We start from the raw sequence: 26911 nt of genomic DNA on the forward strand, positions 1-26911 counted from the left end.
ACGCCGTGTTAACGTAGTATTCTCAACACGGCGGCAGCATGCGATAGTCCCTCGATAACGCGTCAAATGACCACGTTAAAATCAACGCGCCGCCGCAAAATGCGAAACACCAACACCAGAAAAGGTGCGATGAGGCCAATCGCGATATACAAATCAGCGATAACCAGCGACAGGCCTGTAATTCTCACGCGTCATGCGGGAAAATGCACCATAAAAGCAGAGTAAAAAACGATGAGATGACAATGTACGAGCACAACCCCACATCCGTGACGCAGAACAAATGTCCATTCTCCCGCACCAAATAGGCATCTCCTCACAGTCACAACGTATATTGACATGCAGTCTGCATGTAAACCGCGCCAATGCTGAAACATGCATGGAACACACTGTGAAACCGCATCTCCCTTTCACATCGCAGAGGGACAAGCCACCTCTCCTGCACACAGACGTGTCATGACCATGATCAATCAATTATGAAAGCGTGGACGAATGGAGGGGTAGTGACTCCCACTTACGTACATGTTGCCCATGTTGTGGGACTTGAGTCACAGGGGGCATCCCTGCATCATGGAGGTACATATCTGACCCCAAAAGGAGCCCTGTTGTCACCTGTAGGTCACAAATGGCAGTCAAAATGGAATGATTTGGGACACATGTGAAACGCCGAAGAGTGGGATTCCCTACTAACTGTGACACACAGAACTGGCATTTCGAATACGTGACACCATAAAGAGCCTCTCTGCACAGAGGTGACACACCCACCATCCATGAACACATCATAAAAATGTTAGCCCCACTTGTCGCACACACACCTGTCTGAGTGATGTGCCTGTACAGATGAGTGACCTGCACTCAGGGAATGTGCTTTTGGAATGCATTTATTTGCACATGCTGTGCCTGTGGTCATTTTGTACTGTCCCATGATTGCTAAGGACTGTCACAATGTGACGTGCTCATGTGAAGAAATTATCAATGATGTTGTTATTATGGGCTATTCCTGCTGCAGCTACAGTGGGGTGTGGTCGACCTGCCTCATCTTCATCATCATCGTCCGGTGCATCTGGCACTTGTATCCATGAGGCATTGCTGCGTACCCACAACATGCAACAATCATCTTGCACACGATGCCTGGGCTGTACAGGAGCCTTCCACCTGTGACGTCCAGGCACCTGAAACGTGACTTCAACACGCCAAATGTGCGTTCCACGATGCCCCTGGTGTGTTTGTGGGCCAAATTGTACTGCCTCTGGGCCTGTGTGTTCGGGGCTCGGAGGAGTGTCATCATCCAAGCGCAGAGTGCATATCCTTGGTCACCTATGACAGTGCAGAGAGACACGAGTCAATAGTTGGTTCAGCATGATGTGTTGGCAGGCTCACTGGTTCATTTATGTGTGTGATATGTGTGACTTTGTGATTCCTGTATGACATGTACTGCTTGTTGCAAATGAGCGGAATCAATGTGTATTACTTGGCCTCACTGCTGCTCCTCCCTCCCCCGAGCCTATTCACTAGTGTGCGCAGCGCGGTTGCATCACTTGCACCCCTATGGCACACCATTGTCATGCCTATCTGCGCATGTCCACAAGCCTGACAATGACACAGTGAAGTTGTGCGCTGAAGGTGGGCGGCCACGTGTGTGTAGGCCTATGGTAGAGACAGAGAGACACAGATGTAGAGTTCATGCCTGGCTGAACTCGGCATGCGGTGGAGGGTAGACCTTTGGCCTATGCTGCGGAAATAGCGACACACACAACAAGTTGGAATGTCTGATCCCGGACCCCGAGCGAGCTTGCGTGCCTTCATTAATCCCTTCGGCTGAGCCCGCACTCCGGGGGCATGCTACATAGCAACATTGTATATTGTATGACGGGTGGCGCCGACACTACACCAGAGACACACGCATTAGCAACTTCCTTGGCAAGGCCTAATCTCAACCACGCACAGAGCCACGTGTTGAATGACCACACCCCTACGCTGTACTGCCGTACACTGGTCCAGTACCTTACGCTGACAGGGGGTCCGACACAGCTACATGTCCCAAGTCTACCCCACTGCCTGAGGTGACAAGGTTGCACCCGCTGTACACAGCACAATGTAATGTGGTATAGCCCGGGGCTCTCATGCATACATAATGACCACACGGACACACTAAGATAATTTGTGGAACTGGCTACGGGCACGTGCGCCTGGCACCTTTTATTGACATGGTCATACGTCCAGTGACGCCTGTGCTGGATAGGTGTTGGGTAGTGTAAGCCACCCCTCAAGGGTTGGTTGGTGCTGGCAACAACTACAACAGTGATCAGACAATCAGAAGTTCAAAGGACAAACAGCAAGGGTCCATGACTTGAGCTGCACAGGGTTAGTGGTCCTGGATGCACTGCGGCAGGCACACCCGCAAGGGACGGTGAGTCGCGGTGCACTGAGATAGGGCCACGTGAGCTGAGCGGGTCCTCGTTGATGTCCAAAGAGAATGTCGCAGAGTGTTAAGGGGGACATTGGAAGGTGTCCATCCAGGGCATGATGTAGAGGGCAGAAGCAAGCAGAAACAGGCAATATGGAGGAGTTGAATGCTACAGTCTACTTTTTCCCACCATGTCAGTATCAGCTACATGATGATGATGATGACAACACCCAGGCCATAGACTCAGATGCCACCAAAGTTCAACCAGAGAGTGTCTCTGACTCCCATGGCACAGAGTCAGTGGCACCAGAGCTGGAAGGGGATGCAGTCTGCAATGAGGCCTGTACAATGATATCAAGTCAGCCATAAATAAATCAAGGCTCAGTTCCAAATGTGTGACCTACAGGACCGCAGTGTGGGCCGTAGGCAGTGGTCAGCATGGGCCCACAGCCACATGTCGTTGGCTTACGATGCACAAAGTTAGGGGCACCAGAGCAGTTGTTGGTAGTGCTCGATCACCTCCGTAACGAGGATCCTTTTTCCTCAGGATTGAATCACGTCTTCCTCTGACTCCTCTCCTTGTGTACAATGATGTGTACTCTGCCATTGCATAATCAAGACTCAGTTCCAAATGTGTGACCTACTCGACCGCAGTGTAGGCCGGAGGCAGAAGTCAGCAAGGGCCCACAGACACGTGTGGTCGGAATTCTATGCACAGAGTTGGTGGCACCACATTAAAGGGAGTATAGTGACATAAAAACAGCCATTAAATATGTACTCTGCCATTGTGTAATCAAGAAACAATTCCAAATGTGTGACCTACTTGTCTGTTGGGTATGCCAGTGGAGTAAGTCAACGAGAAAGGAGGACTGCGTGCCTTAATCCCGGAGGCCGTATGGTCTGAGGAGGCTGCCACGGTCGCGGGCCTCGAGCTTGGACCTTGCATCCAAACGTGGTGGGTCCTCTTGGAGACACGCAGGTGTCGGAAGGTGAGCAGTGAGGCCTGTATGCGCAGGGGCGGGCAAGACAAGGTCTGGGGACCAGTGGCCTAGTGTGCAGCAGGCGCACAGGATCGCAGGCAACACCGCTCACGGCGTTGGCCTCGTGGCAGGGTGAGAGGCGCCGGCCTGGCAGACACGTTGGCCATTCCGCAAGAGAAGAACACCTATGACTACGTGCTTTTTATTCACACCCCTGCGCTAGCCTGGCGTATGCCGGGTCAGCCCACTCTGCACACGCTTACAGGGGGGACGTAACAGGCTTCATCTCCGAGATCTTCCTGTCTGGCTGGGGTGACATGGTTGTGTCAATTGTCCACAACACTACCCCCACCTGCAGTATATGTCGACATGGATATGCCTGTGCTCTGCATACTGCAGTCTGTCCAGCACATACACGCCACACTTGACATTGTGTGCATTCTCATTCATGGGTCACTTGCCTCCTTTGCACATGCCTGGTTCCCACCTCTCCCCACACTCTGCTATTGTGTGGCTGAGGTGCCATGCCGTTGATGTTTCATGTACATGGGTAGCCCAGGTTACCGCAGTACATTGTGCTGTCGTGTGTGGTGGGTGCGCAAGTTGTTTGACATGTTGTATGTGAGTTTGTAATGTGTGCATTCCCAGAGTTGTGAGTTTCATGATTGTGGAGTTGAGGTGTGTTGTGTGTTCATTTGGTACTTACCAACAAGCACTGCATTTCCGTAAGTGCCATCCTGGAAGCGCCGGTTGATGATGGACTGTCGGAAGATGTACGAGTCATGCACACTGCATGGGTAGTTTGCGAAGACATTGGTGAAGAGTCAAAGGTGGTCCACTGCACATTGATGGAATGAGTGTGCTTTCTGTTGCGGTAATTGTGTGCAGTGTTGGCAGGGGGCAGAAGTAGGACATGTGTGCAGTCAATTGCCCCAACACGTGTGGAAATCCAGCTATGGCGTAGAAGCCTTGCTTAGTCTCCAGCTGTTGCTGCACAGTGTTGGGAAGTATAGGTACTGGGGTACCAAGCTGATGATGGCATCCAGGACAGGTGTGAGGAACTTGGATAGGACTGGTTGTGAGACTCCTCCGACTCTGGCGGTTGTTGGTTGGAATGTCCCAGAGGACAATAGGTGCAACACAGCCAGCAGCTTTGTCTGAGGTGGGATGTTGGTTGCCCGCTGTGTTAGAACCGTCAGCCTGTGGGCAGTGATGTTCAGGATGCGGAGGATGGTTGTCCTTTTGAGTCTGTAGTGGCCAATGACATTCTCTGGTGTTAAGTCTGTAAGGCTGGTGCGTTTCCTGAAGGTCCGCTGTATTTGACTGCGCTGCCTCTGTGGTGGGCCGGGAGGTGGGGGGGGTTTGGGGGGCAGTGGTGGGCCTGGGGTTGGTGGCGGTGGGTGTTGTGGCTCTTTTGGGGCTCCGAGCTGCATGATGAATAGCTCCATGGCATCTGTAGTTCTTCAGGTGTGGCTCTAAGATGGGCTCCCTTTTCTGGTGCCGGTTGTTGTCCAATTTTGCACCAGGTCAGAGCAGGTGTTAAATTCCTGCTGCTAACGCGCCTTATTGCCTGTTTTGTGATCTTATGTCTTATCTGGAGGGTCGTTGAGAAGGTTGCGAAGTGGTGTGTTTGCTGCTTTTTGCATGAGAATGCCTACTCTGCATCTCATTAGTGTTAGTTGCCGGTGTCATCTGTGGCGATGTTTTTAGCGGCTGCTATCGCAGGTAAACTGGTTATATGGGCTGTTAGCACTGGCTTGTGACTGGGGCGATACATTTATTGCCAATTTGTCTTTGATAAAGTGCCGATAACTCAGCGATACATCCTTGAGAATATACCCCTGAGTGTAATGATTTATTGTGGACACAGCATAATGCGTTTTGGGTTTAGATTTCCATATTGTGGATTGTGTACTAAATGGGTGGTGAAGGTAGCCTGCCAGATGAGCCATGAATATTGATGGGGTCTTCAATGCATTGATGAAGCCTTTGTGATAAACTATACTCTAGAGTGGGAAACAACAGGAGGCAGTGGTTCTCTCTGAAGTGAGGATATAGTCTTTGCCCATGTCTTGCCCTTTTGTTCCCGTTGGGGTGTTACTCCCATCAGGTTGATAGGTGTGGAGTGTGAAGGCTTCTCCCTATTTGAGCCTGTGTTGTAAGGTTCTCCGAGTCAGAGAATCCCACGCCAAGCCCTCATTTCTGCTGACACTTCAAAACAAAGCGTGTACCAGGCCTGTCTCAAAGGAATGGTAAAAGGAGAAGAACCACCTGAAACCAGTCCCAGACATGTGACTATAGAATCCACATAATGTGTCTGAAAACGTAGTATGAAATGGGGATGCAACCACAAGTTAGTGTCAATGACCAGTGCCCAATCAACACCACTGCAAGGGTTTAGACAATCTTCTGTGATCCAGGTCTGGTGTCCCTGACAACCAGTTTCATAGCCAGGTTTGAAGCAATCAACTTGGATCAAATGATTCCTGCTGGAAGCACTCTGAGGATCTTTCCTAAGAAAAATAATCTGCCTTTGTTGTTGAGGGAGAAGCACTGGAGGTGTTTCGGGGCAAGCAGAATGCTGAAGGGAGAGCCTAGCCCAGCTGCCTGGAAGTGTGAGGCTATGAACATTTGAAACAATAACCAGTAGTTCTTGCTCTCTCTTCAAGACTATGGACAGTGCTGTGAAAGTACACTTTCCTGATTTTTATGACTTCAATAACCCTGCAGTCCGAGGACTCCAAGAGCAACTGTAGTCCCCTATCATTCGCCAACATTACCCATTTTTTGAGTATTTCCTATTAAATAAAATAGACACACAGGAAAGCTCATAGACATCTAATACATGTTTATTGCAAAAATATCAACGGATCAGCGTTTTGTTCTTGGTCAATTGTAGCATGTAATGCTAAATTCCATACATTTCGGTGCATCACTATACACTTTTTCTCAATGCAAGCTAATGGAGGAAAGAACATGTGGTACAGGCTATTAAACCTGCAATTATTTCACTACATGTCTCTGTTGGAGAAGATAAATAAGGAAAGATAACCATTGAAATTAATTTAGAATGAGAGTTAAAAGATCCTAATTTTGGAAAATCACGGCCCTTCCCCGCCATGATTTTGTCTAGGAAAACTGAAATATATCCTAAAAAGGCACTACCAATCATACATGCAAACAATGAAAAGGATAAGTAAAATTGGTTCCTGTCAGTACAGCTGGGCCAGTATAGGACTGGCTCATCTGCATATTAGTACTTTCTTGCATGTTGCACTCTAATCTTTGGGCTGTCCAGCAAGGCATGGTTCTGTTTTTCATCTATTGATGGATATCTGAATCTATCAGCTGATTGTAAGGCGGCAATGACTCATTGGCCTATGGTGCTGAGAGAGAGACGTGCCCTTTGGAATCTTCCCACATCCAGTGAGTGAAACAAGAGTTCCTTTGTTTGCACAGTCTAGTAATACCTAAAGTCTGGCTTCAAGAAGGACCCATTGGCAGCTAGTTCTCTAATGGGGTGATATATTGACCTTAGCAAGTACTTTCCAAGGAAACAGGTAAGGTTTTTTGAAGGAGGAGAATTTTTCAAATCCTAAGAGGAGGTTCAGTCCCACAATAGAATTCATGTGTGTTGGAGACGCTTAGCAGCTTCCAGTCACTCCTGTAGCCAGAAACTACATAATGACCATATAAGCTGAGGGTTCAGACTCTCTCTTCCCTTCATTACTGTCATATGGATATTCAAAACGCTTGTAGATATTCATTTAACCAGGTTGTGATATGGTCATTTATTTGAAAATCTCCAATAAAAAACAGCTTAAAAATGTATAGAAAGGAAGACACATGAGGTGCTTTGTCAGTGAGGTTTCCCTATGCCAACTTTGGACAGCAGATAGCCTGTATTAAAGAAGGATCCAGTGAAGAGCTGTCTCTCCTGGCAGCTTGCTTCCACACTCAACTACACCTCCTTACCATCATCGGAACCAAGGTACTGGTAGACTTCCATTTGCTATTGCACCCCCGTGGAGGATTTTTGGACGCCATCTTGGCTTGGGGAATTGCTGGGCCATTGTCGGGCGCCATATTGGGGGAGTAGGCGTGCAGCCTATGCGCGGACGGTGTATTTAAGCCGGGCAGTTGTACGGGTCAGCTGGACAAGGTAACAGAGCTACTACCTGCCTTAGACACCAGCGCATAGTGTAACGCAGCGCTATTTCGAATTTTAGATTCTCCTGTTTTAATATTTGTTTTTCTTTATAATTTTCTTACCCCTGTTTTTATCTGAGTCGCGGTCCTCTTACCTGCATTGTAAATTGTTTGTGCACCGCTGTTTGGCGGGTCCTGTCCTCGGGGGGAAGCGTGGAGGATTTTTGGACGCCATCTTGGCTTGGGGAATTGCTGGGCCATTGTCGGGCGCCATGTTGGGGGAGTAGGCGTGCAACCTATGCGCGGACGGTGTATTTAAGCCGGGCAGTTGTACGGGTCAGCTGGACAAGGTAACAGAGCTACTACCTGCCTTAGACACCAGCGCATAGTGTAACGCAGCGCTATTTCGAATTTTAGATTCTCCTGTTTTAATATTTGTTTTTCTTTATAATTTTCTTACCCCTGTTTTTATCTGAGTCGCGGTCCTCTTACCTGCATTGTAAATTGTTTGTGCACCGCTGTTTGGCGGGTCCTGTCCTCGGGGGGAAGCGTGGAGGATTTTTGGACGCCATCTTGGCTTGGGGAATTGCTGGGCCATTGTCGGGCGCCATATTGGGGGAGTAGGCGTGCAGCCTATGCGCGGACGGTGTATTTAACCCAGCCATTTGAACGCGCAGCGGTGACGCGCAGTGGTGGGCGCCTTCCCTGCGCCTGAGTCGTGCCAGAGTCCTGCCCGTCTGCGCTCGTCAGCGCTACGGCAGGGCTAGGGCAGGATACTCAGGTGGATGACCATGCTTGCAGCTAATTATCTACGTAGCTTCCGGAACAGGGTGAGTGGATGTGCGCATGGGGCCCTTGACCCTCTTTCCGGCCCTGTGCAGTGCGCCGGATGTAGATTTGAGCTTCCACTGTCTTTGCCTATTAGGGCCTTACAGCCTCCACCAAGTGTTATTAATGTAGTAGACCGTTCTGCGGTCTCTCACCGGCAAACTACTTTTAAAATATTTCATCTGAACGTGAGATCGTTGGTCTGTCATTATTTAGATGTTTTTACTTTACTTACAGACGAAAGACCGGATATATTTTTTTTAACGGAAACCTGGTTACATGACAACGCTACGGCGGCGATAAATCTTGCCTTACCTACGGATTATACTATGTACACCTTACACCGTAATTCGAGAGGTGGCGGGATTGCGGCCGTGGTTAAGACATGCTATCCTTGTTCATGGAATGCTATAGGTATAGCGGGTTGCGAAAGTGCTCACTTCGCAATCTCGATGACCCCTCAATTCACCTTTTCTGGTCTGGTTATTTACAAACCCCCTGGTCCTGATGATGCCTTTCGAACGGCTCTTCCAGAGGTGGTCTCTTCTTTAGCCCTTAGATCAGCAAACTTTAGTATAATAGGTGATCTTAACCTTCACATGGATGCTCCTCAATCCTCTGCGGTGAGTAGTTTTCTCGCAGATCTTGAGGCGTTACGACTATATCAGCAAATTAGCTGTCAGACCTATGTAGGGGGTCATATTTTGGACCCTTTTTTGACGAATCTGGATAATGCGAAGGCACTGCCGCCTAAACCGATAATCTGGACAGACCACTACTTGATCGAAATCCGGATTATTTCGAACATCTCTCCTTTTAAAAGTACTACACCCGCCGTCTTTAAACGCCCTTGGAGGAATTTGAATTTGGAAGATTTTCACCAGCTTCTGTTACAACATCTTCCAGAACATCCTACAGATGTTGCCTCCGGGTATGACCATTTTTGTAAATGGTTGACCCATGCTTTAGACACCTTAATACCAGCGGGTTGGAGTAAGACTAGGCCTGGCCATTCAAGCCCATGGTAAGATGAATCCCTTAGGCTCCTTAAGGTCGCCTGTAAAAGGGCAGAAAGAGCCTGGCGCAAGGCATACGATCCCATTCTTAAACAGGGATATCAGGCCAGCATTAAGCTGTATCATCGAGCTATTTGCAAAGCACGGGCCTCTTTCTATTCCTCAGAATTTAAGAACTGTGCTAACCCAACCAAATTAATCTTTAAGATTTTTAAAGATTTAACTAATATGAAAACCTTAGTGTTGGGGAATGGCTCTCTGGCTCACTGTGAAGAGTTAGCATCTTTTTTTGTGGAAAAAGTGGATGCGATTTACAGATCCTTTCCCTCCTCTACTACATCTATTAACAATGTAGGATCTACGCATGGTATTTCCAGTCCATTGTTAGTGCTTCCTGTGCCATCCCAGGAAGAGTTTGATTCCTTAGTTGTGAGAGTTAAATCGGGTTCTCCGGTGGACCCTTTGAGACCTGCACAATTTAGGGAATCTGCTGAGATCTGTCTCCCGCTTCTTCACAATCTTATCAGGTTATCTTTTGTTTCTGGGACGGTACCCATAAAATGGAAGCAAGCCATGGTTATGCCGATATTGAAAAAGTCTACTTTAGACCCAACAAAACCAGAACATTATCGGCCCATCTCTCTACTTCCATGGATTTCTAAGATCGCTGAGGCTCATGCCAATAATATTCTATCTGCTCATCTTTTAAACACAGGCATTCTTCATCCCTCCCAGAATGGCTTTAGGGCAGGCCATAGCACAGAGACAGCTCTGTTGGCTATGGTTGAGCACCTACGGAGGATGTTAGACTCTGGACAGACGGCGGCACTGATCCTTTTGGATCTCAGTGCCGCTTTCGATACTGTCTCCCACCCGATTTTGCTTCAGAGATTAAGAGAAGCCGGAGTGGAGGGTACTGCTTTAGACTGGTTTCGTTCATTTTTGGCTGAGCGCACTTTTAAAGTGTTTACACCTCCCTATGAGTCTACTCCTCGCTACATTTCCCAAGGAGTTCCGCAGGGTTCGGCACTTAGTCCGACCCTGTTTAACTTGTATGTGCAACCACTGATGGTGGTTGCCAATAAATGGGGCCTAACTATGGTGTCCTACGCTGATGACACCCAATTAGCGGTGGCACTAAACGGGAATACTGCGTTGGATGCCTCTAATTTTCAGAGGGCCCTTAAGGAGGTGGCAAGCTGGATGACGGATAACCGTCTCCAACTTAATGCTACTAAAACTGAAGTTTTAGTATTGGGCAAAGAAGCTCACCTTTGGGGAGATGATTGGTGGCCATCAGAGCTTGGCCAAGCCCCTATCCCGGTGACACAGGTGAAGAATCTTGGGGTTTGGCTTGATGCCAATTTATCATTTACCCCTCATACAAAAAAGGGCGCGGGTACCTGTTTTGGTGCCCTTCAGAGTCTTAGGCCCATTTTTAAATTTTTTGATGCCTCCACTAGGCAACTCATAGTCCAGGCTATGATTCTTTCCAGATTGGATTACGCCAGTGCACTTTTATTGGGCACCAACCAAGCAGAGCTTACACGCCTTCAGCGTGTGCAAAATGCGGCTGCCAGAATGTTGGTCGGTTTGCCTAAGTTCTGTTCAGTTAGGCGTTCCATTTTGGATCTTCATTGGTTGCCCGTTAGGCAGAGGATTGAGTTCAAAGCATTGTGCCTGGTTTTTAAAATCTTGAAGTCTGCCGCTCCTCCTATTTTAGCTCAGACCATTTCTTATTACATCCCCGCTAGAGCATTACGATCAACGGGTCAATTTCTGGCTAAGGTTCCTCGTTTTAAAAAAGCCAGAGTGGGTGGCCGCTCATTTGGCGTTTTGGCAGCTAGCCTCTGGAACACACTGCCTGTTAGTATTCGTTCTATTTCTGACTTGCTGCCTTTCAGAAAGGCTGTGAAAACATTTTTGTTTCCTTTGGCCTAATGGTTGCGGTTGGTTACCACGCGTCTGGTGTTATGTTACTTGTTCTATTATAGCGCCGGGACGCCACTTGGCTGTGGCATCTGCGCGCTTTATAAATATAAATAACATAACATAACATAACATACAGTCAGCCCCTGAAAACTTGGTTGGTGACGGAACACCAGTTCTCACCAAAACCCTACAATACACTGAGAAGCCCTTTGCAAAATGTGACAAGCATTGGCGTTCTGATCCCCTTTGGCAGGAGAGAGGGCCCATAGGGGCAACTGCTCAGATGTCCTGTTTACTCACCTGCTTAGGAATTGTGCACTAGTCCACTCTTTACCTCTTTGTTTCAGTTAGCCTGAAGAAAACGCGTTTCTTACCTTGATCCCATACCTTGACCCTAGAAATGATGGCACATCAGATAATTTTCTGATACAACAACATCCGGACCCACCTCTATGGCAGCACACCTCATATCACTAAATATCCGCTAACCTGTGTATACTAATAAAGGATTGTAAGAAGGAGACTATTCCTGCTTTTTAATATCTAAATGAAGTCACTACATGGTCTACTCAATGCACAGAGTCTAGGCTCCATATCTGTGCAAATGACACCCACTTACTAGACAACTCCCCTACCCCACCTCCCCCGACAGAAACATTAAGCCATCCAATTAGCTGTAAATTACACAAGACTGGATATGCGAGTGGTGACTAGTACTCCATGCCAAGAAGACAGAAATTATGTTTTCAGGCACTTGGGCTATAATCTGAAATTGGTTAAAGAAATAAGTCCATCCGGTAGGGTAAAAAAACATGTTTTTTCTTATAGACAACATTTTATTGCCATTTTTAACAGAACAACAGTGCGCACCCCACGCCCTTCCTTCCTCTCCACCCCGCAGTAGTACAGCAGAATCTACAGAAAGACTCGAATCAGTTCTTTGGATTCTGCATCATTTCTTAGACCATCGTAGTCCCACATCTTGCCTCACACCCAGGCATATTTCCGTGGACGGCACCGTACTCCGTAGATCGTCTCATACATTTTTGAACACCAATCCATTGCCCTTGTGGGTGGGGAACTCCATTTTCGTGCTTTGTTGCACTTGGCCAAGGCTTATGCAACACCCACCAATGTCCGTTCACCCTTGTTCCTTCTTATATCTGTCAGGAAACCCACCCTGGGCATGAGGTCAGTGTGTCTCCCTAGCACCCGTGTAAGCTTTCTCATTATGCGCTCTAAAAATTATACAATGTCTGAGCCTTGCCAGACCACATGAAAAAAATCTGCATCAGAGTGGATGTAATGGAAACATTGGGGTGGGGAGAGTCTTCCCACCAGCCAGAGGCTGCGGGGGGGTCAAGTAGGTCATGTGGAGGACGTTTAGTTGAACAGACATGGATTGTTTTTGATAGCCTACTCAGTTTGGCAGTGTGAAATTAATAGGAGGGGGAGCCCCCCTCACCCTCTAGAGCTTGGGCCATGCCTTTCTAAAAGGAAAAAATAAGAAGTAGTTTTTTAGTAATTTATTTTATTGAATTTTCAAATACAGAACATAGGAATAAAGACAAAAAGCAATGCATATCTGAAAGGAATAGGCAAAACAATAAAACAACAGAAAACAAATGCAAATCACTAGTATCACAATCCATGGATCAAATAAACAACACTGATAAAGAGGGGATTGGGGGGGCAATGAGAAGGCAGGCGAGGCAAAGCGTCTTAAGAGAGGAAACAACTCAGGGGGTTAGAAGGCGATATTTCACTTAGTATTTTGCATGTTGCCTGACTACCGCAAAGACACTTTACAGTAAGACAACAGCCAAAAGGGGGATCTGGATCAACAGCCATATCACACCATTGCATGCATGGGATGAAAACAACCCCTAACATTAATTAGTCATCAGAAGCATCAGGGTTAGACATTTGGATTGCACAGTATTGAGCAAAGAGACTCCAGAAACTCTTTGGGCGGTTAGTCGGAGGCCTCATCTCATTGTAAACCTCTGATTGAGTATGACAATATAATATATCTCTCTCCCATTCCACCAAAGCGGGCAATGGTCCTCTCCTCCATCTCATCGCCAATCTGCGCTTGGCTAAGAGGAGGCCTAAAGCAACCAATTTACACATTACCTTCTTAAGAGGTTTGGTGTATCCTAGCAGGGCCAACAATCGATCTGGGGATAAGGGTGATCCTATGATGTCGCTAAGTTTATGAAAGATCGTAACCCAATATTGTGCTACCGGGGGGCATAGCCAAGCCAGATGAAAAAAAACCACTCGGGGGGCACCACAACGCTTACAGCTGTCAGTTTCTCGTAATCCAAACTGGAACAGGTGCAAGGGGGAATGATACACTCTATTCAGGAACTTAAAATGGGCAAGTCGGTGTCGGCTGTTTATAGAAATTTGGGGAGTTACAGTACAACAGTAGAGCCAGACATCGTCCTTGATGGGGGGGTCAATGTCAGATTGCCACGCCTGTCGAGCTTTGTTTAGGGAGGGGTACCTTCGTGGCAAGGACCGAGGTGTACAATTTGGAGATCAGTTTGCTCGGGCTCTGGGCACATAAAAGTAGAGTCAGAGGGAGAATGTCCAGGGGTTCCTGAATCTCCTCACCCAGGACCGCCTGTAAGGCATGACGAGTTCTAAAAACATTAAATTTAGTCAGTGCTGTGTGTTCGTCAGTAGTGCCCGCCACCTCCTCCCATGTGCGCACCCGCCCCCCTCGAAATAGATCCCCCATAGTCTGTATATGTAGCTTGTAAAGAGAGTCAAGGGTGCCCCTGTCCGAGCTGGGCCCAAACCATTGGCACCACTCAAACCGCAATCGGGGGGAATAGAGCTGCGCGCCATCGTGCATATCAAGGAGCGCATTCCATGCATGGGCAACGGTGTTGATTGAGTCGAGAATGCCACATCTGCGCGAAGGGGCCTGTGTGAGAAAACGTGGCAGAGAGTGCGGGACAGCTGCAACCCCCTCCACTTGAAGATGGGGTAGCTCCCGGGGCCCATGTACCCAGCTATATGCATGAGCGGCTCTGTAATACAATTGCAGGTTCGGGCCATTTAATCCTCCAGAGGAATATGAGAGGATTAGTGTGTCCAACGCCACCCTCGGGGTCCCACCCGCCCATGCTAGTTTTGTCATTAATGAGCGGAGGTCACGAAACATGTGCTGCGGGAGGACTATAGGTATATTAACAAAGAGGAAAAGTAGGCTTGGGAGGACAACCATTTTCATCAGTGCAACACGGCCAGTCAAAGAAAGGGGGAGACGTATCCAACGATCGATGTCATCTGTGAGCTTTCCTATTGCTGTCCCGTAGTTGGTCCTCAAGATCACGTCTGCATCAGAGTGTATCTGGATGCCCAGGTATCGCACAGGCTCCGTAGTCCACTGCAGCAGGTATTCTAACGTGAATTGCAGTGTCGCAGGCGTCAAGGGGTATATGAGAGACTTATCCCAATTAATCGATAAACCAGAAAGGCGCCCAAAACGAGGACCTCTCAGATTACCGAGGATAGATTAACTTCGGGGTCCCTGACCTACAGGAGGGTGTCATCAGCTTATGCAGTTGTGATGAGATTGTATCGGGGGAAGCAGAGTCCTCTGTGACTGTGGTATTCTCGTAAAGCCTGCAGCAGCGGTTCAGCTGCAACGTGTACAACAGCGGAGACAGCGGGCACCCCTGACGGGTGCCCCGGGAGATTGGAAACTTTGCCGACACCGCATCGCCCGCTCGGACCCTGGCCATAGGAGCATGATACAACACTGAAATCAGCTGCAGTTACACTCCACCAACACCCATTCGGGTCAGTACAGCCTTCATAAATTTCCATTCAATTGAATCAAAGGCCCTTTCGGCGTCAAGGAAGACTGCCGCAGCCTTGACCTCAGGCCTCACGTGCTGCAGGGCACCAAAGACAGTACGAATATTCTGCGTGAGTGTACGACCAGGGATAAACCCGGCTTGCTCAGGTCCAATCAGTTGAGGGAGGAGCGGGGATAGTCGGTTTGCAAGAATTTTGACGTATAATTTGGCCTCCATGCTGAGGAGTGATAGGGGGCGGTGGGACGAGCATTTAAGTGAATCTTTATTGGGTTTTAATAAGGTAATAATTAGCGCCTCGCACAAGGAAGGGGGCATACAACCATCAGCGGCAATGTCGAGAAATAAAGTAATAAGATGGTGAATAAGAAGGTCGCTGAAGCTTTTATAAAATGCGACCGTTAAGCCGTCCATACCGGGGGCACTCCCTTCTCGCATGGAACCCAACGCAAGGCGGACCTCCGCAACCTCAATAGGCCTCATCAAGAACTCACGATGCCAGTTCTGCAATGTGAGACCGGCCTCACGGCGTAGGCCCTCCCGATCATCCAGCCAACCTGCAACCACCCCAAGACACGGCATCTCCGACTCCGGCCGCCCCAGCCACACAGACCGAGGGCCGGCCAGAGCCCCCGCCAGACTCGACACCCTACCACGCATGTCCGACCAAGGGAGCAGGAACCCCCCGAGCCAGACCGAGAGGCGCCAGCCCAGTCACACCTCGGATCGCCTTCCCCCGGGAGGGCTCGATCGGCCACCAGGCCCCTGTGGCGCAGGCGCCTCGCCTGCCGAGCGTCTGGGGTCCCTCCCAGACCCACCTGAAAAGACCAAAGGAACGAGCGGCAGGAAATCCCGCCGAACCCCCCTCAGTCACCAAGGCCCCTCTCTGCGAGGACTCCGGACTTCAAAGGGTATGGGGAGTATAATAAGGGGTGCCGGAGGGACGAATGGTAGAGAAGACCTGGAACCATCGGAGCCCTGCTGACGCTGTCGCGGCTCCCGAACACCGAACCACCTGGGCCTGCTGAGTGACTCGCGGCCTCCAACCATTGAACCATCTGAGCCCTGCTGACGCGGTCGCGGCTCCCGAACTCCGAACCACCTGTGCCTGCTGAGTGACTCGCGGCCCCCGACCATTGAACCACCTGAGCCCTGCTGACGAGGTCGCGGCTCCCAAACTCTGAACTACCTGTGCCTGCTGAGTGACTCGCGGCTCTCCCCTCAAGGAAGATTGGCAAGAGATCGCCAAGAGAAACAACCCCCTCCAGCTCGAGGATTGTGAGCTGTCCGTAGGGTACTTTGCAGAGACTCTATATTCAAAGACTGTCCCGCTACCCCCATTCCCCTACCACCGATTTGTAGTCTCTTGTGGCACTGATGTACTACTTGCAACTTGGATCATAAAGATCCCTTGAACCCTTCGATAAAAGAACCTATCGTCTTACGAAGAAATACGTGTGGTGTCCCTCTGTTCGTAGTGTAAGCTCAGGGTGTGCGCGCCTGGTTCGGCCTACTTGGGAGAGGTGGGTCAAAGGGGTGGGCAAGACGTGTATCGAACCCCTCTCCGGCGAACGCCTTTCCAACATGCAACCATGGGAGTTGTATATATTCCAGGTAGCCGGCTATTTCCTCATCGCTAGGGGAGAGGTTGGAACTGTACAGATCTTGGTAATAGGAACAGAATCGTGGACTGATCGCAGCGTTCTCCGTCAGCAATGATCCACCCTCGTCCTCAATCTCAACAACTGCCCCAGATCCTGCCCTGTGCCGCGCCAATGCCGCCAGTACCGAGCCCGGGCAAGCAGACTCACCATAGGCTCTGGCAGAAGCATACTTGCCCATATGTTTGATTTCCCGATCAACTTCCTCGTGGAATTCAGCTATAGTGGACTTAATCTGTTCACTAAGCGCAGTATCATCAGTATTGGTCCGCCGCGCCTCTAGTTTGGCCAGTTGAGACTCCAATAAGGTTAAGCGGTCCCGGATAGCGCGAAGGACTCCTGCATGTTTACTGATAGCCACTCCACGTATATACACATTAAACGCCTCCCACACCGTAGCAAAGGAGTCGACCGTGCCCACATTATTAGTAAAGAACTCAAAGATTGCTTCATTCAGGTCAGAGCGGAAAACAGCATCCAATAAGGAGTAGGGGGGGAATTGCCATGAAAATGGGGGAGTGGTGCGGAGAGGGGCAGCAAGAGAAAACAAAACTGGGGAATGATCTGAGAAGGTGCGAGGAAGGACTGAGCAGACTAACACCCTAGCAATCATGTTGTGTGGGATAAACTTATAGTCGATTCGGGTATGAACATCATGTGGTTCTGAATAGTGTGTATACCCACCCTGGATGTGCGAACGCGACCTCCACACATCAGCTAAATGTAATTGTAAGGTAACGTCTAGCACCGCTTTAGCTGAAGCAGAGAGCGGGCGGGAAGGGCCCCGCGAGCGGTCAAGGGCTATGTCCATGATACAGTTAAAGTCGCCTCCCCAGATAATCGGAAGGGAGATGCGGCTCTGGAGTAGTGTAAACAGGGATCGATAGAAGCCGGGGTCATCATAGTTGGGGCCGTAAGTGTTAACTACTAAGAATTCCCAGAGGGGGCCATAACACCGTGACACTGTGTATCTGCCTGCCGTGTCTGTAAGCAAAGGCTCGAGTCGGAGGCCTGCTGTAGGACTGATCAATGTTAAGACGCCCCTTGAGTGTGAGGTAAAGTAAGCTGCATGGGAGGTGTTCGCTAGCCCGTGCTTTGCAAGGAGAGCATTGCCCGGACGCAGGTGCGTCTCCTGCAGCAGTGCTATATCTACTTCCCTACGCCTCAGGTATGCAAGTATTTTGTGCACTTTGCGACAATCGTTTAAGCCCCTCACATTCCAAGTCAAAAAGGTCAGGCGCCGCGGCGCTTCAGCTCTGGGTTGCATATTTGACATTATGAGTACATAAAGGGAGAGAAAAACATCTACACAGAGGTAGTCCTCGCCCGCCATCCCCCACATCCTGTAAAAGAAAAAAGGTGATCCAAGCATAAAATGTTGAGCAATCAAATAAAACATACCATAAACACACACCTCCCCCCACCCACGCCCCGCAAACCCCAAAACTGCAGAGGCAAGTCACCACCCCCCCAACCCTCACTAAGAAGCAAATCAAATGTGAGGGAGTCCCACCAATCTCTCCTATGAAACACCCAACGACAAAAAGTGGAACAACCCCCCGCTCAAACACTGCATGCAATTATTAATCCTACAACAGCTTATCTGTGATTAGTTAGGAGCAAGGAGCGTGCAGAGCAACTCTACTTAGGGGAAGCAGGATAACAGCAGAGAGGCAAGCCCCCAAGGAAAAGGCCGATGCCCAGGTTGCACACTCCGAGTAGCCAGAGGGCCATGTTAATAAGGAAATCCAAATAGAAGGAGAAAACATACACCAGAGCAACATGTGATCAGGTACATCTCACTCACCACAAGGCCCCAGTGAACCATTAGAAAGCACAGTGACCAGCTTCAAAACCAATAACTATAAGAGCAGGATAGAAACATTTTGTATAAAGAAGTTATCACCAGACACTCAGTCATTGTCATCCATAGTTCCGGCGTCTGCATTCTGTGAAGGGGAGGCTTGTTGAGTGTTCGGGTGCTTGTTGGCCCTCTCCCATTCTCGGAAGGCCTTTTGAAGTGATTGCGGGTCTTGGTATATACGCGGCTTCCCATCAAAGAGGACCTTCAGTCTGGCAGGATATAACATAGCATATTCAATGTGATGGTCCCACAGTTTACGTTTCATTGAGGTGAACTGCCGCCACGCCTCCTGTACTTTTAGGGTGAAGTCGGGGAACCCACCTCTCTCTCTTGCCTTCCGCAGTGCGGCGTCTCTGTCCCGATAATTCAGGAATTTTGCGATGATGGGGCGAGGCGGGCCTCCTAGCTGGGGTCGAGGACCAAGCGACCGGTGTGCCCTCTCAACCATGAATAGATGAGAGAAGGTGTCTGCACCTAGGAGGGAGGTCAGAAGGCGCTCCACGAATTGCTCCATGTTTCCCACAGCAGTAGACTTTGCCAGGCCCGTGATGAGCAGATTGCTGCGGCGCGACTGAGCTTCAAGATCCTCCGCTTTGTCTTGAAGGGCCGAGAGGGCACGCTCCATCTGCTTCCGTGTGTCTCCTGCATCCATCTGAGCCTCCTCCACCCCGGTTATGCAGCGCTCCGCCATATCTAGGCGCTCAGAGTGTTTGACGACGCGCTCGGAGACCTGGTCCATTCTATAAGCCAGGGAGTCTATCTTGGTGTCAATGGCAGTAAGGCCCCGCTGCATGGAGCAATGATCTGTTTAATGTCGGGTCTCCCTCCTCGTTGCGCCGGGATTTGCATTGCTGGAATTGGAGTTGAGGCTGGGTCCTGTCGACCTTCCCAATGTCGTCAGGTGAAGCAGGTAAGTACTCGCAGCGGCGGAGATACCGGAATCTCTAAGACACAAGGTAAGGTCACCACGCTGTGTCAAATGGTCCAGATCCAGAGCGAGGGGAGCAGCACAGCGTCTCAGTGTCGCCAGAGGCAAAGGTGGTAGTGGAGAGCCTGTGGGGGGGGGACCAGTCTCCAAGTCAGCCGCAGCCACAAGGGGACCAGTGCTAGTATTGTCCGCCTATAAAGCACCAGTCTGCCCAAATAGCGTAGATTCCAGCCCTCAGAAGCACCCCCAGGTGGGCAATGGGTGAGGGCACTCACCAGGGAGATCCTGATTCTGCCTCAAGCCTAGGGAGCATCCTGCTGCAAAGCGCAAGGGGCACGTACCGTCCAGAAGGCACTCCGAGCAGGCACTCAAAATGGCCACACCACCAGCATCGGGGACAAGTCCAGGTAAGGAAGCACAAGATCGCTGGGAGACGGACCCTCGGGAGCCCCAGCAGGCAGTAAGGAGCCATCGTGGTCCCTCCGTTGTGCGTGCTTTATAACTGCAACCGCCACTGCCGCGGACAAAACTGCGGCCGCAGTAGCGTCCAGTGCGGAGCCAGGAAGCGCGGCCCAGGTGGTGGGAGCTCTGGGCAGCGCCAAACTCCAGTTTGGGGATTTGCAGGCTGTGCCACGCCGCGGCAGCCGAGCCCCAACAGACCTCAGGAAATGGAAGCTTGGGCGCAGTCGGGCACTCTCCCCGGGATCGCCGTCATCTAGGGGACTAGCCCCCATGCTAGGTAGTTTGCTGCTGCAGGATTTTGTGCAGATTCGTGAAGAAATAGTGGTGGCATAGAGCGGAGCTCTAGCAGGTTGCGGCCATCTTTCGGCCGGGCAAGCTACGCCCCATTAAGAAGTAGTTCTAACAGCATAGATAAACAAATATTTAAAAAAGATGTACACTTATTATTTCTAATCTTACTGGGACTGAGATCACCCTTTAAGATTGAATTCTGTGTATTCAGTTGGACATAGTAAAATCATTAATAGAGAGCTGCCATTCGCTACACTAGATGTAACACTTGCTGGGGTGACATTTGTTCCACATAGTCCTGAAGAGACCACAAATTACAACGTCAAAATGGTCAGACCCACACCCCCAGAAATTACGCCAAACAAGAAGAAATAATACAGAATTAGAATTTTGTTGTAGACCAATTTCGAAGCCATAGCTATATGGAATTGATTTGTGCACTATATGAGTTGGTCTATTTTATTTTTGTGGTCATACTTGGAGATTACATAAATGTGTTGCCTTTAGTAACATTGTATTGTTCGTCACCACAGTCCTAATGTTCACCTGCACATAAATGTTGTTCTCTGACATTTCTTTTAATGCATGGTGTTAAAAAATGTATAATTGTGTTTGTAAAATATGTTAGTTATGTGACACAATAAAACATTGTGATGTGAACTGTTTCTTGATGTCAGTGTTCTTCTTGACTGTAGAACAGCAATGCCTCTAATTATGATTGTATTCTGTCCAATTGAATATACAGGAGTCAATCTTAAAGGGTGATTTCAGTCCCAGTGAGGTTACACATAATACGTTTACCTCTTCTTGAAATGTTTGTCTATCCATCCTTTTAGTGATACTTCTTAGTCTTTCCTCTTATTTAGTATGGCAGGGCTGGTCACGCAGTTGACCTGTCATGTGAGTAGCTTACTATACCATTACACACTCTATATCTCTAGAGGATTGAAGAAGGCAGAGACAAAATAGCCAGAGCCATAGCGGGGTCAAGGATTGAATATTTTAGAACCCTCTTTGTTGGAGCCACCAAGAGGATGCTAAACTGAGTACAACACAAATCCATAATTTTGCAGCTGCGTTGGTAGCTGACTTAAATTAGTGTGACAATGTCAGGATTGGTTTTCAAAAACCTCATCGACTCCCAGTAGTGGAATGAAATTCAGAGCATCAATCATGATTTTTAAAATCGCTCATATGGGTTGTCTGGTACATTTGAAGACTAAAATAATAGCACATACGACCTGAAACGCACTTCTCAAATAGGAGTTGTTTGGAGACTTCCCCAGGGGAGGAAGGAGTACCTTAGGCTTTGATCATTTTAGGAAACGTTATACACCTTGCTATTCTGCTGTCATGTATGCTATGAGATGTTGGCCCATGTCAGAATCTATAAATTGGAACCTTATAAATGTCTAGCTTGACATGAATTTCTCATTGAATGTAGTTGTAGTACTTGCTGCCCATTATTCCCTCCTGTTCTAAAGAGAATATTCCTTGTGTACTTCCTTATGCATTGTGCTGGCCTGGTTGAACTGTCACTGCCTTGTGCCAGCTTTTGTTTGTGTGCATATTTATGTCGGACATTGTCATCTACAGCTTCTGTCTATATCCTTTCTATAGATCCCTCTCTCCTCTATGATAGCGAGACAATTATCTCATACATCCCACACTAGAGTGGGGACCAAGAGATGAGCCCAGGTCAGATTACTGGGCCCTGGCTCTCTCCCATAAGGAAGGTCAGTGGATGCTTGGGTTTATCTGCACCTTTACTTCTACCACTACCTGTTATACATGTAACTGGAGCAATCCTCAACCTAAAAACAATCAAGCGTAGGAGTAACATTGCTCCCTAAACAACGCGATTCTCAGGGAAAAGGGAAACAACAGTAACAACCCTTTCTCTCTTATTATAACACAATTCTCCGGGAAAAGAGAAAAAAAAAACAGCAACAACCCTTTCTCTTTTATTCAGAGAGGAAAAATCTCTGATGAACTCTGTTAACAGTTGCTGCTAAATAGCCTTATTTATTGTATTGATACTTCCATTGTGGTATAACGTCTATTATATATTTGGAACTTCAACTAAAAATGCAAAATACGTCTATCAAGGTAAAGGAAAGCTAGACAGTACTTAAGAACTCACAGCGTTTGCTTTAGGGGAAATATTTCTGCGCAGAGACCTCATGAAAATGTAAAATAGGGCTCAGGTTACCTAAAGAAAGTTCCTATAAATGGAGGTGAAAAGCCATGGTCAGATGTAAGGCAAACAGGCATTTGGAAAGCCATACATCAGCCTGTGGAAAGGAACTGTAATTGCAAACTAATGTCACCTTGTGCTCTAGGAAAGTGCTCTTTAACAATAACCCTAAAAGTTAACAATGAGGGAATGTCACTTGTGTGCTCCCTTTTTCTTGGTGTGACGATAGTAATTGGGAAACAGCCCTTGCTTGGTACATTAACTTTGTCGTTGTTTGTGAACTGAAAGTAATTGAATGTGTGATTCAGTAAACATTGACCTTCTAGTAGCTTCATTCTAGTGCAGGCTAACAGAGGGAGGGGGTACCGTTGCAGCATGTCCATTTATCATTTCATCCATCCACGCACACACTGACACCGTTATACAGCCCTTCACTTATTCTTCCATTTACACCATCATTCATACCTTCACCCATCGGTACTCTTACCCATTCATCCACCCATGTATTGACTCAATGGGCAGAATGACAATATACTTACAAGAGATGTCATCAATCGGGAGTCTGATTTGAGGCCTACTGGAGTTCAGGTATTCAGGAGGCATTTCATTACTCTGAATATGTTATGCTAAACTAATGCATTGATCTGTAAATTGGATACACGATTCAGGATGTGAATAATGCTGGTTGGTTAGCGATCTGTGATGAACAATATTTAAGATGTATCTACCTTTCACCCTTATTTCATGTTTGATGGCTGAGATGTTTCTGATGATGGTTCTTGTATACGTGAAGTAGCGGGTCAGTAGACAACCAGTGCTAGGTCTTATTTTAGATCTCCCTGCAGCCCCTGAAAAAATACAGTAGCTTCATCAGCCCAAGCTGTTTCTGTGACCAGTTGTTGATACTGACTAATTCAGTTCTTGGTAGTCCTTTTTTAGCATTGATAAGCCACCAAGAGCAGATTGGGCGGGAGGGTCTTTTGCCAAAAATCACTTGGAATTGATTGCTACATTGAGTCAGTTGTTTAACTTGATTCAGGATTAGCGGTGATGCCAACAGAAGCTATACAGGGTAGAACAAAGTTTATATTTGGACTATCATCAGCAAAATATTGTGGCAGTTCCAAAAAACATAGCTGGCACTGCGCCAAAAAATTCTGAAACCTATGCAAATCCCCACCAAAGCTCTCAGACGGTGATAGAGTATGGTTATTAATCATTGGTGAATTACTTTGTTTCTACATTACCAGTTGTTCTTACGTTTGGATGTGTTATTCTTAATCACAATAAGATTTTGTATACAACATTAAGATGTAACAGAGGTAGGTTAACTGAGAGTTATTCAAATAATTCGATGGAACAGAAAGCTCGTTGTTGACAAGCATCATATATTTTTGCAGTAGCTTGTGTCATGGCTTAAATGGGGTTTTCAGACCGGCCGATAAGCGGCCTGACAAACTCAAGTACCAAATGTGAAGACTCACTCAATGCCTACATCAGTGGGTCTAGAAAAAACAGGCAAGGGGCGTGAGAGAAAATAAATCAACTGGATATCACTCTTCCAAAAGGGGGTTGTTTCAGTGTAGGGATGACCCAAGCATATTTTGATGTTGCAGAGACATGGCTTATTAAACCAGCTACAAGAAACCCATAGGAAAAAAACACCAGCAGGTTTGAACATATACGATATATCAAAGTTTGAGAGGCCTACGAGTTGTGGCAGCTTTGATGAGCCTCAAATAGACCAGGAATCCACCCAATGATGTCACCGCAAACTTATTCTTCAGATGCTAGTATCAAGCGACAGCGAAGCACACAAGAACATTACCAGCAGTTCAAGGAAGACCTAATTGTAATATATAGAGGGACACCGAGGAAAAGAGAAACAACAAACAAGAGTGACGGACAAGTGAAAGCGAAGAGCCATAACTTCTCTCAACGCATTGCCAGCCAAACCCTGTGTCCCTTGAGCGGCTTTTAATACAGCTCTGCCCCCAGTTAACTGGAGGGCACCCAAATTAAGTAGGTGAGTAGACCAACCTTTCTAGCAGTTAGTGCTGTGCTATTCCCAATAATCCGCTAAACCATTTTCCACCACATCCAACCCACATATACATTATGCCTGCCTAATTTTGTGTCTGCACCAAGCCTGAATCTGGACACTGAACAACGCTACGTAGAGAGTCCGGGAGCACCCTAGGGCAGTGGCATAATATAAGCAACCCGCAGCCCCCATGGAGCTTTGGCACCCAAGTCCCAGGGGGGGCCTCAGACCCGTACACTGGCCTGAGACCTCCTGATTGAGTCCGGATGGATCCCCTCCATGCATCTTGCAGGGAGGCCCTCTCAAGTTTTGCTATGCCACTGCACTAAGGCACTGACACTAATGGCAAAGGTTAAAGGACAAACAAATTGCCTTGATTGGAGGCCTTTAACAACTATGAGAGAGAACAGGAAAGTGGGGAAGCCATCTCCTGCTCCTACCTGTGGACACTCATGTAAAAGGTTATCAACTTGCTGTGAGAACTTTTTTCTTTGCATTTATTTATTGGTTTTACGACAAATAAGCAGTACTTAATTTTTTTTAAATATAAGCATCAGGGTCCTCATCAGGAGGCTAATGCAGGCTGTACCACCCATTGTCTATACAAACGCTGCCATTGACAGTACCAACATAACTACTAACTATCACACTCCTACAAGTGTGACAATTCAGAATTTTCTATGCCCCAAAAGGTATAAGAATGGCTTTAGAAGCAGGTATTAGTCCTTTTTTATGTATATTGAGATAATAACCATGTCATACCTGCCGGTGTTGACAATTAGGCGGCACCTGAAGTCACCAGCTGAAATTAAGCAGTGCAAATAGCAACAAGATATAAAGGGAATTTCTCATGAACAAAACATGCATGTTGGGGTCACAAAGCTATATTGATGTCTCGCCAGCAAGGTGATAAGCTCAGTGTTGTGGCTATTGACACATTGAACACTTAAAGAGACAGCCAGATATTGACACATTTAACACTCATAGAGACAGCCTTTAAATTACACGTTTTCCAATTGCATTTACGTATAATGGCCAGCAGGCATGCAGCAGTAAATAAACTTTACTATTTACTTGACCTGTGGCTAAATGACAGAAATTAAGTACTGTTTGGACAGAGGTCAAGGAAATAAAACAGAAACTTCAATGTTCACTCGGTCAATGGCTACATAGCAAACATTATGCATTATCCGGCGAGTTGCCAGGCAATTTGCTGGCAAAATAGCAAACGTTATGCATAGTTTGGCCAGTGAATAGCATAGAAGCTTCATTGTTAACCTGAATGCTGTATAAATAGCAGAAATTATGTACTATTTGGCCATTGGCCTTGAAAATAGCAAAAAGGTTTCACTATTTACTTGGTTTCTTGCTCAATAGCAAACATTATGTACTCTTTACCCAGCGGCCACACAAATAGCAAGACTACTTCCTAATTTACCTGCCCACTGACTGTATAAAATAAACTATGTACTTTGTGACCAGCACCCATACAAATATCAAAGAAACATTATTTTTCACCTGGGGGCTGGCTAAATAGCGACATTGTGCACAATTTGGCCAGTACACATGTATATAGCAGAGAAAATTCACTATGGAACTGGCTGCTGTCTAAACAGCTGAAAGTATGTATTCTTTATTATACTTAGCACAGATTTAAATAGGCACTTACAACCCGGTAGAATTGCAAACAAGAAGTGAACACAATTGGCACTAACTCACAGGTCTAAAGTTCCCATTATTCATCGGAAAGCAGTAGCGGCCCCTTGTGGGAGTGCTGCGGGGTGGGGGAGGGGCAGGGTGGGGGGTAGTAAACTCCGGCTCACGGCCGAATGGAGTTAAGGAAATACAATTCATTTAATTTAATTGTATTTATTTCCTTAACTGCATTCGGCCGTAAGCCGGAGTTCACTACCCCCCACCCTGCCCGTCCCGCCCCACAGCACTCCCACGAAGAGCCACTACTGTTGGAAAGAATGCCTGAATGTTTGCAAGTTAATGTGGAAGACATGGCACAGAATGCCACTCCATTATTCTAAAGGCATAGACACAGCAACTTAAGGGTCCATTATGGAGCTCTCACTTTACTCCACAAATGCTTCTTTATGTTTACCTGAAGAGGTGGCCAGTGATAAAGATGATTAGATCCTTAGCAAGACTAGGTGCAACTGTTTACTCTGCTATATCTGGGTATTTTTTTCGCTTACACACAATGTCATGGGAATGTGCCTGGGCAGATGTAAGATTCCAAAATGGCTACATGTTATCAGAACATCTGTTTTTCTGCCTTGAGTTTTCATGCAAAGAAACATTGCAATCTTA

At 47.6% G+C, this 26911-nt stretch overlaps 1 protein-coding gene across 1 annotated transcript in view; it reads right to left on the reverse strand.

Annotated features, from left to right (window-relative positions):
• Nucleotides 1-26135, reverse strand: part of LOC146805187 (uncharacterized) — a 450239-nt gene extending 424104 nt beyond the window's left edge. The window contains exons 1-2 of the mRNA XM_085623778.1: nt 26111-26135; nt 25355-25394 (exon numbers count right to left, since the gene is read on the reverse strand). Of these exons, the coding sequence (XP_085479904.1) occupies nt 25355-25394; nt 26111-26135 (65 nt within the window). The remainder of the gene's footprint in view (nt 1-25354; nt 25395-26110) is intronic.
• Nucleotides 26136-26911: the final 776 nt, after the last annotated feature.

Source organism: Triturus cristatus, chromosome 8, assembly GCF_964204655.1.
Source record: "Triturus cristatus chromosome 8, aTriCri1.1, whole genome shotgun sequence".
NCBI lineage: Eukaryota > Metazoa > Chordata > Amphibia > Caudata > Salamandridae > Triturus > Triturus cristatus.